Genomic DNA, 14,978 nt, shown 5'->3' on the forward strand with positions numbered 1-14,978 from the left:
TCTATATATATATATATATATATATAAATATATAAATATAAATATAAATGGAGGTTATTTACAATGACTGATTTTTTCACTGTCATATGGAGGCTTGCTCGACTGAAGGGTATGTTCGATGTTTGCAAGGATTATTTTTATTATTACTAAGAAATTGCAAATCAAGGCAAGTATATAGATAGATAGATAGATTAGGCTTGCTTGACTGAAGGGCTTTATTGTACATGTTTTGATTGTAGTAATTATTACGATATTAGTTGTTTGCAATGCTTATTTTTATTATTACTAAGATATTGCAAGTCAAGGCAGGTTGGACTTCATTTACTGTATGTGGTAAACTCCGGCGCCTAGTCAATGTGCAAAAGGTACTATAAACTCAACATCATGACTGCTACTAATATTGACCGATGGTAGTTAACTTTCAAATCGCAGGTCGGGCATGCTGGTACACTAGATCCCATGGCAACTGGACTTTTAATTGTTTGTGTGGGTAAAGCCACCAAACTTGTTGAACGGTATATTTTGTTTGAGTATTTATCAGAACGATTTATCATATTTACACATCCATATTGGTGACTGTTTATTAGCTTTATGGAATTTATTTAATTTAATTACTATATATTTTTCAATGGAAGGCATCAATTGTTTTAAGTTGCTTTCACTTGGAAGAAAAGTTCTCAAACATGCAATAAAGGGCAATAGTTTTCATTAAATTGAAGCAATATGCAACCAAGCACTTTTCTTTGGACAATTTGTAAAACTTTAATGAAATGTAACGAGTTATTGCTTATGGGGATCTTTTTATTGCGCTAAACACTAATAAATGAATTTTTAATGGTGTGGATATTGTTTTTCCCATAGTGTTTTCTATTTGAATGAGTACATTCCTTATTAACATAGTGAAAAAGGACTTGATTAGAAACTATAGTTTGTTCAACATTCAGTTTTGGTCGAAAACACTAACTTCAAATATTCAATTTATTCTTTCCTAGGTATTCTCAAACAAGTTTTTGTTTCGAGCAGCTGAAGTTTTGATGCTAGAAGTTTATTTTTGTTCTTCTATCATTGCTATTTGTTTCTAGAATTTTTGCTTCACTTTTTGCTGAGCTAGTTGCTATACTTATTGACAAATTCTCTTAAATTGTGTAATTTTTTATTGCTCCACTGAGTTTACATTCTTTCTCTTTTAATATAATTGTGTGTGTGGGCTCTAAAAATTCTTGCTCCAGTCTCTCTTAATGAAAGAGTTTTTTTTTTAAATTCTCTAGAGCAACTTTTCAGAAGGTAGATTAAGTTGCAGATAAGATTATCCACTTGAAAATTTTGTCCTGATTAGATTAAGTTTCCAGCAGCGGAGCTGGATGCCGACGCAGAAGCCGCAGATTGCAGCTCGACAAGGTCGACGCTCGACGCAGAAGCTCACGTCGTTGTCGACGATCGCCGAAAACGAAACGATCCTCTGCCAACCCGTTATTCCTAGCGGCCGAGGCGCTTACAAATCCTTCAACCCTAAGACGCGCCACACACACACACCCACACACACACACACACACACACACACACACACACACACACATATATATATATATATATATCTACATACATACATACATACATATATATAGTGTGTGTGTATTTCCGTTTTTTTTAGGTATACAAGTATTTTAAAGTCTCTTTTTGAGTAAGTTGTATTCCGTGTGAGTGGGCTCATTGTACCCACTCACTAAAACCTTTATATCTTCCCTTTTAAATCAATGAATTTGCCTTCTATAAAAAAAAAATAGTGCGTAATTAATTAATTCCGCACCTCTCCTTTTATTTTCTCCTTACAAAGTTTATTATTTGCGCAGCTCAAATTTCACCCCTTTGATCTCGTGCATAGATAATTTCATGTTTCATGATAAAACAGTGGCCCAAGTGATTTGGGCATCTTATTTAGGTGAATTTGATGTTTCAAACACATCTGTGCAACTTATTTTCTGATTGGATGACATTTGAACAACGTTGATGGTAATTGAAGGGGTTTGCTCTGATTTGCATGACATTGCACTCATAATCTGTCTTTTTCATCACGATCGATTGAATGGGTCATATTAGTTGTGAAAAGATCTTTCTTAGGAGAACATTGTCACAATTCGTTTTAAGAACTAGAGCCATTTAGGAAATTTTGACGGAGGTTGAAGCATATAAGGGCCAATTTACTTGATGTCACATTCTTCTGGTGCATCTTCATCATCAGACAATTTAATCGGCCATGGAGAGTCCCTCGCAATTTCAATGCTTTGAATGCATTGATAAATTTTGCCCTACAATCTATTGATGTTTTAGGTGGTTTTGAGTGATTTTTTCCTTTTCCGTTGTGTGAATCGACATACAATATGGATGTCCTTCTTTAGTCATTCTTTACACTTTGAACTCATTGTTGAAAGTCCATTTTATGGAATCAGGAATGCTTATATAATTTTGATTGAGGTTGATGCTTCTAGAGCTTGATTTGTGCGATATATTGATTGCTGTTCATCATTTTTCTTCACCATTGATGCATTTGACCATTTCACCAGATGGAGCATATAAGAAAGTCAATAAATGCCATGATGTGGTCTAGAGCAGATTTATTTTTTGCAAACCAATCAACCCCCATAGATCTTGAAGAACTTGTATAGATGTCACGCCAAGTGATTTGACTTTACAGATTTTTGAGGATATTCATGGATGTCGATGCAAAGTATGAATTTGGGCTTTTGTGTGGATGATTGTATCACGGAAGATTGGTCCTTGTTTGAGGCTGCATCCTAACTTTGAAGTAACATTGGAGTTTGGCATCCACTTTTTAATAGATAAATCCAAAACAAAGACTAGATGTTAGATTTAAATTTAAATTTTCTCGGCTCAGCTGTAATAACTTGTTGAGCCAAATGAGTTTGCAATCATCAATTCATTGCGTTACGTTTGATAGACTTGATAACTATGGTTTCTTTTTGATATTGGAATTTTCTTCTATGCTAGCTTTATGTTTCAATTTACTAAATGAAATAATTGATCAATTTTATTTCTATCATTTATCAATGACAGTGAGTTTGCCTTCGGCCCTATGCTTGTTAATTTGATGGGCTTGATAAAGGAGTGGATCTGATTTGGGTTTATTAACTTGTTGAAAAATAAGCTTACTTTTTATACAATGCATTTGCTTTGGCAAACTTGATGAAGGATAAACGCTGATGGTCTAGTAGTTGAGGCTTGTGCTAGGTCATTGGTAAAAAGTTGTGAACCTAGCATTTGGTGCCTTGATGGACTTATTGATGATAGAACTCTCCTGTTCAATCTCGAGCTTTGTACGAATTTTGGGATAAGTTCTTTGGTCCTATTACTTACCGTTTTGATGTCTTGTTGAAAAGAAAGTTTCTTTTGATTTTTGCATTGTGGTTTTAGCTTGATGATGACGTTGTGCTCAGCTTATTGTTTTCTTGACCAATAATCATCTCTTCGATTTTGTCTTATTCTATTAATTAGTTGAGAAAATCTCTTGGATCTGAATCACTTAAATTTGTCAAATTGAATAAACATGGTGTAGGATTGCTAGTTAATAGACTGACAAAATAGTGACTTTTGCTAGACTTTTGTTGCGGTTTATCGAATGAGAAATTTTGTCAGTTTGAGCTTTATTGAGTAAGACATTTAAAACTTGCTTGAGCCCAAAACCTTGAGCTCTAGGAGAACATGTACTTTCTAACTTGACATTTTAAAATTTACAAGTTTAAAAATTCTCTTTTTTGACCTCCAAAATTTTAGTTAGGGAAATGAAACTCTAAAATTTGAAATTATCTTATTCTTGTTTGAAAATAGATCCACTTTGGCTTAGGTGACATCTCCAACTTGAACAATGTTTTAAAAATCAAATCAGAGCGACTGGTTCAACCGGTTCTACTATGAACAAGCCATACAACAAGTCTAGTTAATCTCAAAAACCTTTTTTGGTTCAAACCGGTGAGAATTAGTGTGAATCGTTGATTCAGTTGATGAATCAGTGCACCGGTTTTGGTTACGTTGAATCGATCGATCTAAATAATATTTTAAAATTCCTTCTAATTCTCAATACAATGGTGTTAATTTTTTCTATTAAAATTAAATATATAATTAATGTTAAGTTAAACATATAATCATAAATTTAAAAATCTCAAATCTAATTAATTTTAGCTCAATGAAGCTACTATATAGCATATCAACCTCCCAAGTGAATTACAAGTTTAAATTTACAGAACTTTATTTTTACATGAACAATACAAGACTCTCCCTTATGACGTGGAACTAAAAATTATGAGTATACTGAAATTGGAGTGGGTTGCAGAAATAAATAATTGGATTTTGAAATATTAAATGGGCTGTGAAATGTGAGAATATTATAAAAACATTTTAATATTTAAATTTTTTATTTCATAAACTTTAAATTGTTAATAATTATTTTGAAGTATATTATTATTACAAATTGTATTCTTTCTATAAATTATATATATATATCGACCCAAATCATAAAACTCCCACAGTACAGGTATGGTTTAGTTTACCTGGTCTCAAGTTGCATTTTTTTCACCATCAGGTTCTCTCTATTGGGGACATCCTAGGGGATCCTTTGAAGCTAGATCTGTCTACTTTCAACCTAACCAGACCCTCTGTGGCCAGAATACTTGTGGAAAGAGATATTACTTTACCGGATGTTAGTGAAGTCTGACTGGGCACAACTCACAATGGATATTGACAACAAATCGTCATGTAACACATATCTCCATATTGTACCTAATATAAGATGTTTGGTCATATCCTTGATAAATGCCACAAATTTCATCCAAATTTGAAATCTAAGGTTCAAGTGAATAAAGATGGGTCTAACCCCATTGCTCTGGACATTTTAGTTGGACATTTTAGTTCTGGACATTTTAGTTTCACCTGAGGAGGATACTATCAGATAGGAGTGTCTGTTGCCCTTGAGGAGCCCCCCATGACACTGCAATTACTGTTACTGCGAGTGATGTGATGTTGACACCTTCAAACCCCATAGAAAACAATACTGATGGGCTATTACCTACAAATGACAGTGTTCAGACTGATAATTAGGAGAACCTCGTAGCTCAACTTCTTCAGGAAGTATCCGGTGTAGAGGCAACTCATGCTTCACATATACTAGAACCTATTGTGGGTACTACGGTTGGTATTCCGATGTAGAGACAACTCATACTTCACATGTACTAGAACCTATTGTGGGTACTAAGGTTGGTATTCCTTCTGCTTCAGCTCTACCACCCCATTAGACTGATTCTTCAGATGAGGAATGACAGGTCTATTCCAGGAGGAAGAAGAAAAATGGAGACTGACTCCAGCTTGGGAATATATTGGATGATACATTAATTACTACTGGCAATGACGATCATCTTACCAGGTTATTAGCTTGCTCCTTCCCTAGAACTAGAGGCAGAGGCAAGATCAAATTGGGTCGCTCTCTAGCCACTTGATACTATTTATTTCGATACTGTTAGGCTTTTTATTTAAGTATCTAATATAATTTGCAGTTTTTTCTAGTTTTGAAACAATTTGTGATTTTTTGAGTGGGTAGGGTGCCATGCTTGGGTCCTCCCACACATTGTATCTGTATCTTTCTTTCTATTTAATATATTAGCCTTTTTGGGCTTTAAATATATATATATATATATATATATATATTTATATTTATATTTATAGTTGTTGAAGATATTACTTTTGTACAAGTTATATTTATTTTTTCTCATATTTTTTCATACACTGCCATTGCCGGTCCCAAGTCCGGATGTGAAAGGTGGAGGGTTGCTTTAGGTAGTCGATAACCAGCGCAGAACTTGTCAAAAAAATTATGAAATAAATTCTTCTGATCATTGTGTAAGTGCTAGGGCGTCCTCTGAAAGTGACGCGCTGTATGGTTTGAATATAGTGAAAAGTGTGCAATGGTCGCTACATCGGCCCCCGAGTGTAGTGCGTGAGGACGGATGCGAGTAAAGAAGTTAGTCCATGAAACTAATATTTATATAAGATATTGGAATATAGGTACTCTCACCGATAAATTAATGGATTTAATTGATATTATAATTCATAGAAAGATAAATATCTTATGTGCTCAAGAAACTAAATGGCTTGCAGAAACGGCTAAGAAGATTGATAACTTAGGTTTAAACTTTGGTATTAAGGCAAGAGTTGCCTAAGGTTTACACTTAGATTGGCTTTATAAGCACTTGATTGCTGCTACTAATCTGAGCTTGCTTAAAATAAAGGTATGGCATGGGGCCTTGGCCACAAAGGGTTGCTTTTGGTCATATTTTTTTAGAAATGTTCCAATTGGATCTTTGTGCTTGATCATGCTCTTTAAATTTGTCCTTTCGTCATAAAGCTGCTAAAAATCCCCCAATTCCTAAAACATTCTTCATTTTTAAGATCTGGAAGACCTTGTTGTGCTGATTTGCATAGATTGTGGATAGTTCTATGCTGCATTTCAAAATTTTTTGTCTTCAAACGGCACATCATTGTTGTGCTCTCCAATAGGGAAAACAGAGGAAGTGTTTGTTGATGACACTATGTTTCATAACTCATAGGTGTGTGCTTTGACCTTTAGCTTTGTTTATCAAACCAGTTTTTATTTGGGGTTTTATAGTGGCAATTTTTTTTTTCATTTTTTTGAGTTTTCTCATGGTCATATCCTTGAATTTTCATCGCATTTTCAAATCATTATCTACCTTTTTTTTTCCTGATTTTGTCTTATATATCAATAATTTTAGGGCTCTTTGAGCAATGAGAAATGTAAATTTTTAGGGAAGGATATTTTTGACATTAGAAATATTTTACGATCGATGTGGGGCTCAACTCTCAGGGAGAGGCTGACCTGTGCGGTCCAGGTTCAGTTAGCCATAATCTTTAGTTATCTACTAGCATTTATATGTATCTTTCTCTGTTTTAGGGTTAGCTTTTTGCTGTGTTTTCTGTTAGGTAGTTGTCGGGGTCCCCAGTTTTCTATCTTTTAGGGCTATATCTAAGGACGAGTTGTGCTTCGACTTTACCTCGCTCCGATGTGATGATTATCCCTGTTCTTTCCTTCCCACACATCCCTATATCGTAGTTGTCGTCTACTTCCCTGCTGCAACCGCCATCAAAGACAACACTTTGTTGTTTCCTGAAGCCCACCACCTTCAGTCTCATGACTCCACCTCTATCGCTACACCGTAGGCCAACATCTACGGCTGTTGCGGTGCAAAACCTAGGGCCACCACCCACAGCTACCTCCCAGAACAACATACCACATGTTGCCGCAGCCCCTCTGTCCAGCCTTCTCTTACTGCCGCCTACACCCCATACTCTGCTACTCCAGCCGCCAACCTTCCATCCAGTCATTAGCCTCCTCCAGCCGCCTATTCCCTTCCCTTCCCAGCTGCTGTTGTCGTAACCTGTTACCAATAGGTCCCCTTCCAGCTGACCGCCAACCCCTTTTCCCCTCACTGGCTCAACCCCCCAACCTCCCAGCAACCTACTCCCCTCACCTACCACCTCTCTTCCCTCACTACTACCAGGGCCATCCATCACCCCGAGCCGCATCATCTCTACACACACTACAGTTCTACTTGGCCCTAACGGGATTTTTGTGTTGTATTGTGTGTTCTTCCTGTCTTGATGTTGTGATTATAATCTCTTTGTTTCTGCATAATAAAAATCTGATTCCCTATTAGATTTTTGATTGATTTCGGTATCACAATAAATAAATTATTACGTGTAATCAGGTGATCCTACTATTTGCTATTCTTAACTATTGATAAGTTGTAGGCACCACTTTGAAAATCAACAACCTGTTTGGAATACCTATGTGACATAGAACATGATAGGTATCCAATTAAGTACATGTTTGGGCCAATGTGAAGTTACCCCTTGACTCATGGGGCCTGTGTTAGTTTACTCAAATAAATTTGGAAAATTTCATGTTTTTTTAAGAAATGAGAAGCTGTGGAAAGGTATTTTGATGTTTGTATTTGGTAATCTTCGTCTCACAACACTTTCAAATCGTCTCACAACACTTTCGAATTTTAGATTAATATGCATAATATGCTTTAGATGTCATGGCGTCAAGTTTTGGAATTCGAGGTGAAATACGCCTATATTCTTACTGCATTTCTATGTGCTGTCAGTTTGGCAATTTTAAAAAAATTGCTAGGGTTGAGATACTTGTATTTGTGTGATGAAAGGTGCAAATGATTGATTGTGCAACTTTATACTTCTTGAGTCTTCTCCCTCCTGCTGCAAAGAAAGACTAATTATTGGTTGTGTTTTTATATTAAAAAAATGTTTCATGTGTTTTGACATATGCATCATATTTTGGTTCAAGTATACGTAGAACTTTTTAAATATCTTGAAGATTGAAATGATTTAGATGTTGTTAAATAACTTCGTTTTTTTTTAAATTTTTTTCTTCCAGATTAAAACAATTGCTTTAGTTCTTATAAAGCTTTTGTATGCTTTTCAGTTATCAGGGCATGGCTAAAGGTTATAGTGGTGTTTTTCGGTTAGGAGAAGCCACATCCACCTGGGATGCTGATTCTCCAGTATGTCTTTTTTATATTGTCACCAACTTTAATTTTGGGACTGATTTGTGGTATTTATGTTTTTATGTTGTCTGTATATATACACCCATTTGAGTTCCTGCATATTACGATCAATCTACTTCTTCATCCTCACATGTGCAAAAACTTGTGAAATGTTCACTAAAATTTATTTCTTGTAATACTTAGGTTTGACATGTTTGGTGCTACAGTTAAACTATCTTATGTTCTGTCCTTGAAATAAGGAATTGGAGGTTCTAATCATCTAAGGTTTGGGGTATGGAGAGCTGATTATTTTCTGGATGATGGAGCTTGTGAATTCCTTGATTCTTACTCTTCCTTGAGAGCACCTTGCAGGTGCTAATCACCATGTGTTGCTAAATAGGCTTGTTATTGTGCCAACATTGTGTAGGATTTCAAGTTTTCCTTGGTGGTGCTTTTAAGTGTGAAACACTCAACTAAAATGAAGTTACTCTTAAACAACAAGGCTCCTTTTGGCTAATCAATTGAAATTTCATCAAAAACTCCAAAGTTTACTGTACTCGTGCAGAAGCACTTCTGGGATGGGTGACTTCCTGGGAAGTTACACCAATGTGACAAAATATTGAAACTATTAGGCCAAAACGGATATTATCTTGATGGATGAGAGTCCGGGCTATTAGAAATGGTATCAGAGCGTTACACTTGATGATGAGAACTAAGTGCTTTACAAAACAAAATGCTATATCATGGGTGCCACTTGTTAAACCCTAGTTGGGATAAAATGCTACATGGTGGGAGCCACCTCCTGAATCTATAAGGAGTTGCCTCTAGAATGCTATTTGCTTAGTGGATGATTTGGGTAAAGAACACTGACAAGGACATCAGTTACTTAAAAATGGGAGATTATGAAACTTCTAAAGTAGAATGAAGCTGAACTTGTATACATCGAGGCACTTCTTAGTATAATGTTTGAAATTTCATCAGAAAATTCAAAGTTAAGTATGCTCGTGCGAGAACACTCTTAGGATGGGTGATCTTCTGGGAAGTTACACAAATTGGACAAAACCGTTAGGTCATTAGGAAAACACGAACAATATCTCGATGGATAAAAAGTTTAGGCTGTTTGAAATAATATCAAAGCATTACACTAGTTTAAAGACAGGAATTTCTGCCTGGTGGATAATTTCAGGTTAAGAAGATTGATAAAAACTCCAGTTACTCAATTACCGGAGTTTATGAAACCCTTTAAGTAGAATGAAGCTAAACTCTAATGCTTCAAAGCGCTTATTCGTGCAGCAATTGAAATTTCATCGAAAACTCCAAAGTTAAGCGTGCTCATGAGGGAGCACTCTTGGGATGGGTGACTTCTTGGGATGTTATACCAAGGAGACAAAATCATGAGGCCATTATTCCAAAGAGAACAATATCTTGATGGGTGACAATTTAGGTTGTTATAGGATGATCTATATTTTATTCTTGATGACAATGTTTTGCTTATCTAAATTCACTTTTCTATCAGAACTTATCCATCATTCCCTAGAAGCTTTACCTTATCATGCCGAAACTTGTTGGATTTGCTCGTTTTGTTATTGCTTTGTATGCATCAATTGGTTTTAATTCTATGCTTATTAGAAGTCGAGAACCTTTGATGTGAAAAGTGGAGGATTGCGTTAGGTAGTCGACAACCAACATAAAATTTGTTGAAAAATTATGACATGAATCCTTTTGATTAATGTGCAAATGCTAGGGCATCCCATGAAAGCGATGCGTTGTATGACTTGAATACAGTGAAAAGTGTGCAAGGGCCGCTACACCGGTGTCTGGGTGTAGTGTCAAATAAGCAAGGGTTCCCACTATATGGACGGATGCGAGTAAAGAAGTTAGTCTGTAAGACTAATATTAGGAAATGAATCTTGGAATATAAGTTCTGTCAGAGGTTAATTAATTGAATTAGTTGATGTCATGATTCATAGAAAGATAAATATCTTATGTATTCAAGAAACTAAATGTGTTGGAAAAAAGACTAAGGAGATTGATAACTTAGGTTTTAAGCTTTGGTATTCAGGTAAGAGTCATACTAGAAATGGTGTAGGTATAATTATAAGTAAGAGTTTGAATGATAATGCTGTAAAAAATAATAAAATTGGTGATAGAATTATAACGCTTAAGAATATTTATACTAAGATTTTTAATATTTTAAGTGCTAAGTTATAAAGAAAAATTCTGGAATGATTTAGAAGACTCAGTACAAATGATACACTTGAATAAAGAATTTTTATTGGAGGAGATTTAAATGGAGATGTCGGTAGAGTGGTAGAAGATTTTAGAAATATTCATGGTGGCTACCCTTTTGGAGGGATGTGATTAATGAAGAAGGTATAGCCATATTAGATTTTGCTTTAACTTATAATTTTGTTATTGCTAATAATTTATTCAAGGAAAGAAATGCGCATATTATTACTTATAAGAATGAATCTAATAAAACACTAATGAATTATTTTCTTATGAGAAGAAGAGATCATCAAGAATGTAAAGATTGTAAGGTTATTCTAAGTGAAGATTTAATATTACATATAACAATGAATCTAATAAAACACAAATGGATTATTTTCTTATGAGAAGAAGAGATCGTCAAGAATGTAAAGATTGTAAGGTTATTCTAAGTATTCTAAGTGTTGTAAGGTTATTCTAAGTGAACATTTAAGTACTCAACATCGATTTAAATTCTAAATTTTATGATGAAAAGTTGTAAAAGAAAGAATAATAGGAATCATTGTCGTAGAATTAGATGTGAGCACCTAAAAGACACAAATAAAATTATTTTTATGAGTTAATTTCAACATTTCAAGATTTGAGATGTTCATGAAGAAACAAATTCTATATAGGATAAAGTAACAAATATTATTAAACAAGTGACAAAAGATGTACTCGGAGAATCAAAAGAAAATTTTTTTATAAATAGATTTAGTTGGTGGTGGAATAATAATGTGCAAGAAAAAATAAAATATAAGAAATTATGCTATAAAAAATGGTTTAAATGTAAAAGCTTAGAAAACTGAGAATGATATAAAATGAGTCGTAGGGAGTTTAAGAGAACAATCCGTGACACTAAAAATTCTGCTTCTAGTGATCTTTATAATATATTAAATACTAAGGAGAGTGAAAAATATTTAACTCAAGTAAAGTGTATCAAAGATGAAAATCAAAAAGTATTTTTCTTAGAAAAAGATATTCAATATTAAAGATGAAAAAAGTGGTTTTCTTAGAAAAAGACATTCAATATAGGTGGCTAAGTTATTTTGATAATCTTTTTATTGAAGTTTTTGAAGATACAATCGACTTTATTGATATTAATATCATTAATAATAATAAAATATTTCATTTTTACTGTCGCATTAGTAAAAAAAAATTGAGGAGATTTTAAAGAAAACTAATGGTAGAATGTCTATAGGACCTGATGATATCCCAATTGAAGTGTGGAAATTAATTGGAGATTTGGGAGTTTTTTAGCTTGCTATACTCTTTAGTATTATTTTGAAAACTAAAAAGATGTCTGACTAGTAGAGGAAGAGCATTTTGTTCTCCATTTCTAAGAATAAAGGGGATGCACAAGCGTGTGCAAATTATAGGGGAATTAAGTTGCTGTGTCTTTTTAAAAATTATGGGAGAAGGTAATTAAGCATAACATGTTAATTCATATTGCAAAGAGTATTCATAATCATTCTGTATTTATGTCGAGCAGGTCTACTATTGAAGCTATACATTTATTGAGAGTTTCAATGGAGAAGTTCAGAGAGAATAAGGAGGATCTACATATGATTTTTATTGATTAAGAAAAAGCTTACGATAAGGTTTCGCTTACGGAAAAAGCTTACGATAAGGTTTCAAGAGATATCCTTTGGAGAGTTCTAGAGAAGGAAGGTTTTGATATGACTTATGTTCAGGTCATTAAAGATGTGTATACTAGAGCGGTTACTTGTGTTCGAACAGGAGGATTGACTAAATATTTTGCTATTTCAGTTGGATTACCCCAGTGATCGACTTTAAGCCTTTATGCTTTTGCTTTAGTTGCGGATCCTCTTACTGGACATTTACAGGAGGATGTACCTTGGTGTATGCTTTTCGTTGATGATATCCTTCACGTGGATAAGACTAGAGAAAAAGCTAAGGAAACTTAAATTATGGAGGTCTACATTGGAGTCTAATGACCTTCATTTGAGTTGAACTAAAATTGAATACATGGAATGTACCTTTAGTAGTAGTAACTCTAGTGACAGAGTTGTAACTGTGGGTGATCAAATTATTAAAAGGTGTGAACACTTTAGATATCTCGGGTCTATTGTTCAAAGTGATGATGATATAGATGAGGACGTTATTAGTAGAATTCAAGTTGGCTAATTGAAGTAGAGGAATGCTTCGGGCCTATTGTGTTATAGAAAAGTACTGCTTAGACTGAAAGAAAAAAATTATAAGATGGTGGTGATACATGCAATGCTCTATGGCACTAATAGTTGGCTTTTAAAAGAGAAGCATAAAACTAAGTGTTGCCGCGATGAGAATGCTTAGGTGGTTTAGTGGCTTTACTCTTAGAGACAAAATGAAAAACGAATATATACGTGATAGGGCTAGGGCATCTTTAGTGGCAGACAAAATTAGAGAGGGTCGTCTTAGATGGTTGGTCACATTAAACATCGACCATCTGATGATCCGATTAGGAGAGTAGATGTTTTAGTATCTACTTATATTAAGAAAGACAGAGTTAGATCTAGAAAGAGTTTGACATATTGTATAAAAAATGATCTTAATTTATTAGAATTAAATGAGAATTTGACACTTCGGAGGCTGTATCCAACGACAAGAAGGTGCTCCAGTTGTAACTGGCCTGTGGTAGTGACCATCTCCAAGGGTCTTGGTAGTGCTCTAGCTATAACTTGACCCTCGATGAGACATTTATTTTTTTATCAGCCCCCTCCCCATGCAGTCCAACAGTCGTCAGCGTGCTGCCCTCCCTCCGACCTCAGTAGACCGCCAGTCCATCTCCACACCTTTCCATAGGCTGCCAACTTGTTGTTCCCCTTTGGCTCACCTCCATCATCCCGCCAGTCGACCACTACGCCTTCCAACAGTCGTCAACTTGATGCTCCCCCTTCCATACAGTCAAACCTGTTGTCCCTTCTCCTGTTTCTCTACCAACTGCCTTAGTTCCCTCTCTCTTGAAACATTGCATTTAGCATTAAATGGAGTAGAAAATACAAAAGAGCACAAAAAACAAATCCTCACACACGTGCAAAAGAAGCCTCATCTTTGCAGAGGATATCAAAAAGATCCGACAATTCAAGGAGCAAATCAAAAGAAAAACTACACAAAAGAGCCTCTTGAGCACAAAAGTGCGCAGCTCGACTAATTGAGGGGGTAGAAAATTTAATTTAGGGTTATTGATTTTGAGATTCATCAAAGGGAATTTAGAGTTAGGTTAAATTTGGCTATGGCTTGGTGGTTGATAGGAGAAAAAATGTTTTTGGTGGAGGTGGCTTGGGTAGGGACGAATGCTAGAAAACTTTAGGATATGACTAGGGTTGGGCTAGTTCTGATACCGAATGATACCGGAGTTAACACTAACCACAACAGAAAAGAGAGATTATGATTATTCAAAGAAAACAAGCGGTTACAAGATGATAATGAAAAGGAAATACAACAACATGTACACAGCACTAGCAATTGAAATTAGTTTTTATATCCCCATTACACTAAATTTTCTTGAATAAATTTGTCACCATACATCCTATTTTTTATATTTTCGTGCCGGTTAGCATACCCAAGGAGATCTTTGTACCAAAATAATGCAGATAAATTTAGATCAACAAAGCTTTATCAATAGTTTACTATATCTAAGCTAGTAATTCCTTATAAAATTAAGCATTTAATGATTCATGGTGAGACTACATAGCTCCCTGGGTATAAAACAAAAAATAACTTGTCGAATGGAAGTAAGAAAAGAAAATGCCTTATGGTAGTCCAGGTGTCTTCCACGTTTTTTGCTCCATCATTTGTTGCATTAAATGGATAATATTGGCATTATCCCCTTCAATGATTATCGCTCTGGCTTCAAGCATCCATTGTTGTAGCATATGTTTTGTCATCATTAATGCTTCGAGTTCCTCCTATCCACTATCCCAATGGATGAACTGCTTTCCTTTAGCGCCTGTCGACACTAAAAGAAAGTTAAAAGAAAGTTTGGGGGGTCGCCCGTAAGAAGTTGTCGGTCGCCGAAATCGAAATCCCGTCGCCCGCTTCGGAAGGACGTTTTAATTTACGTATATATATGTATATAATTTTAGAAAAATATGAAATCAAACTGACCTCATATTTTTCATAGTTTAAATGAAAGAGCACTCT

The 14,978-nt window shown here is 34.9% G+C and overlaps 1 protein-coding gene across 1 annotated transcript in view; it reads left to right on the forward strand.

Annotated features, from left to right (window-relative positions):
• Window positions 1–14,978, forward strand: part of LOC110032333 — a 147,634-nt gene that overhangs the window by 1,589 nt on the left and 131,067 nt on the right. The window contains exons 2-4 of the mRNA XM_020735927.1: window positions 310–365; window positions 433–515; window positions 8,525–8,603. Of these exons, the coding sequence (XP_020591586.1) occupies window positions 310–365; window positions 433–515; window positions 8,525–8,603 (218 nt within the window). The remainder of the gene's footprint in view (window positions 1–309; window positions 366–432; window positions 516–8,524; window positions 8,604–14,978) is intronic.

Source organism: Phalaenopsis equestris, unplaced genomic scaffold, assembly GCF_001263595.1.
Source record: "Phalaenopsis equestris unplaced genomic scaffold, ASM126359v1 Scaffold000924, whole genome shotgun sequence".
In the NCBI taxonomy this organism is placed as follows: Eukaryota; Viridiplantae; Streptophyta; class Magnoliopsida; order Asparagales; family Orchidaceae; genus Phalaenopsis; species Phalaenopsis equestris.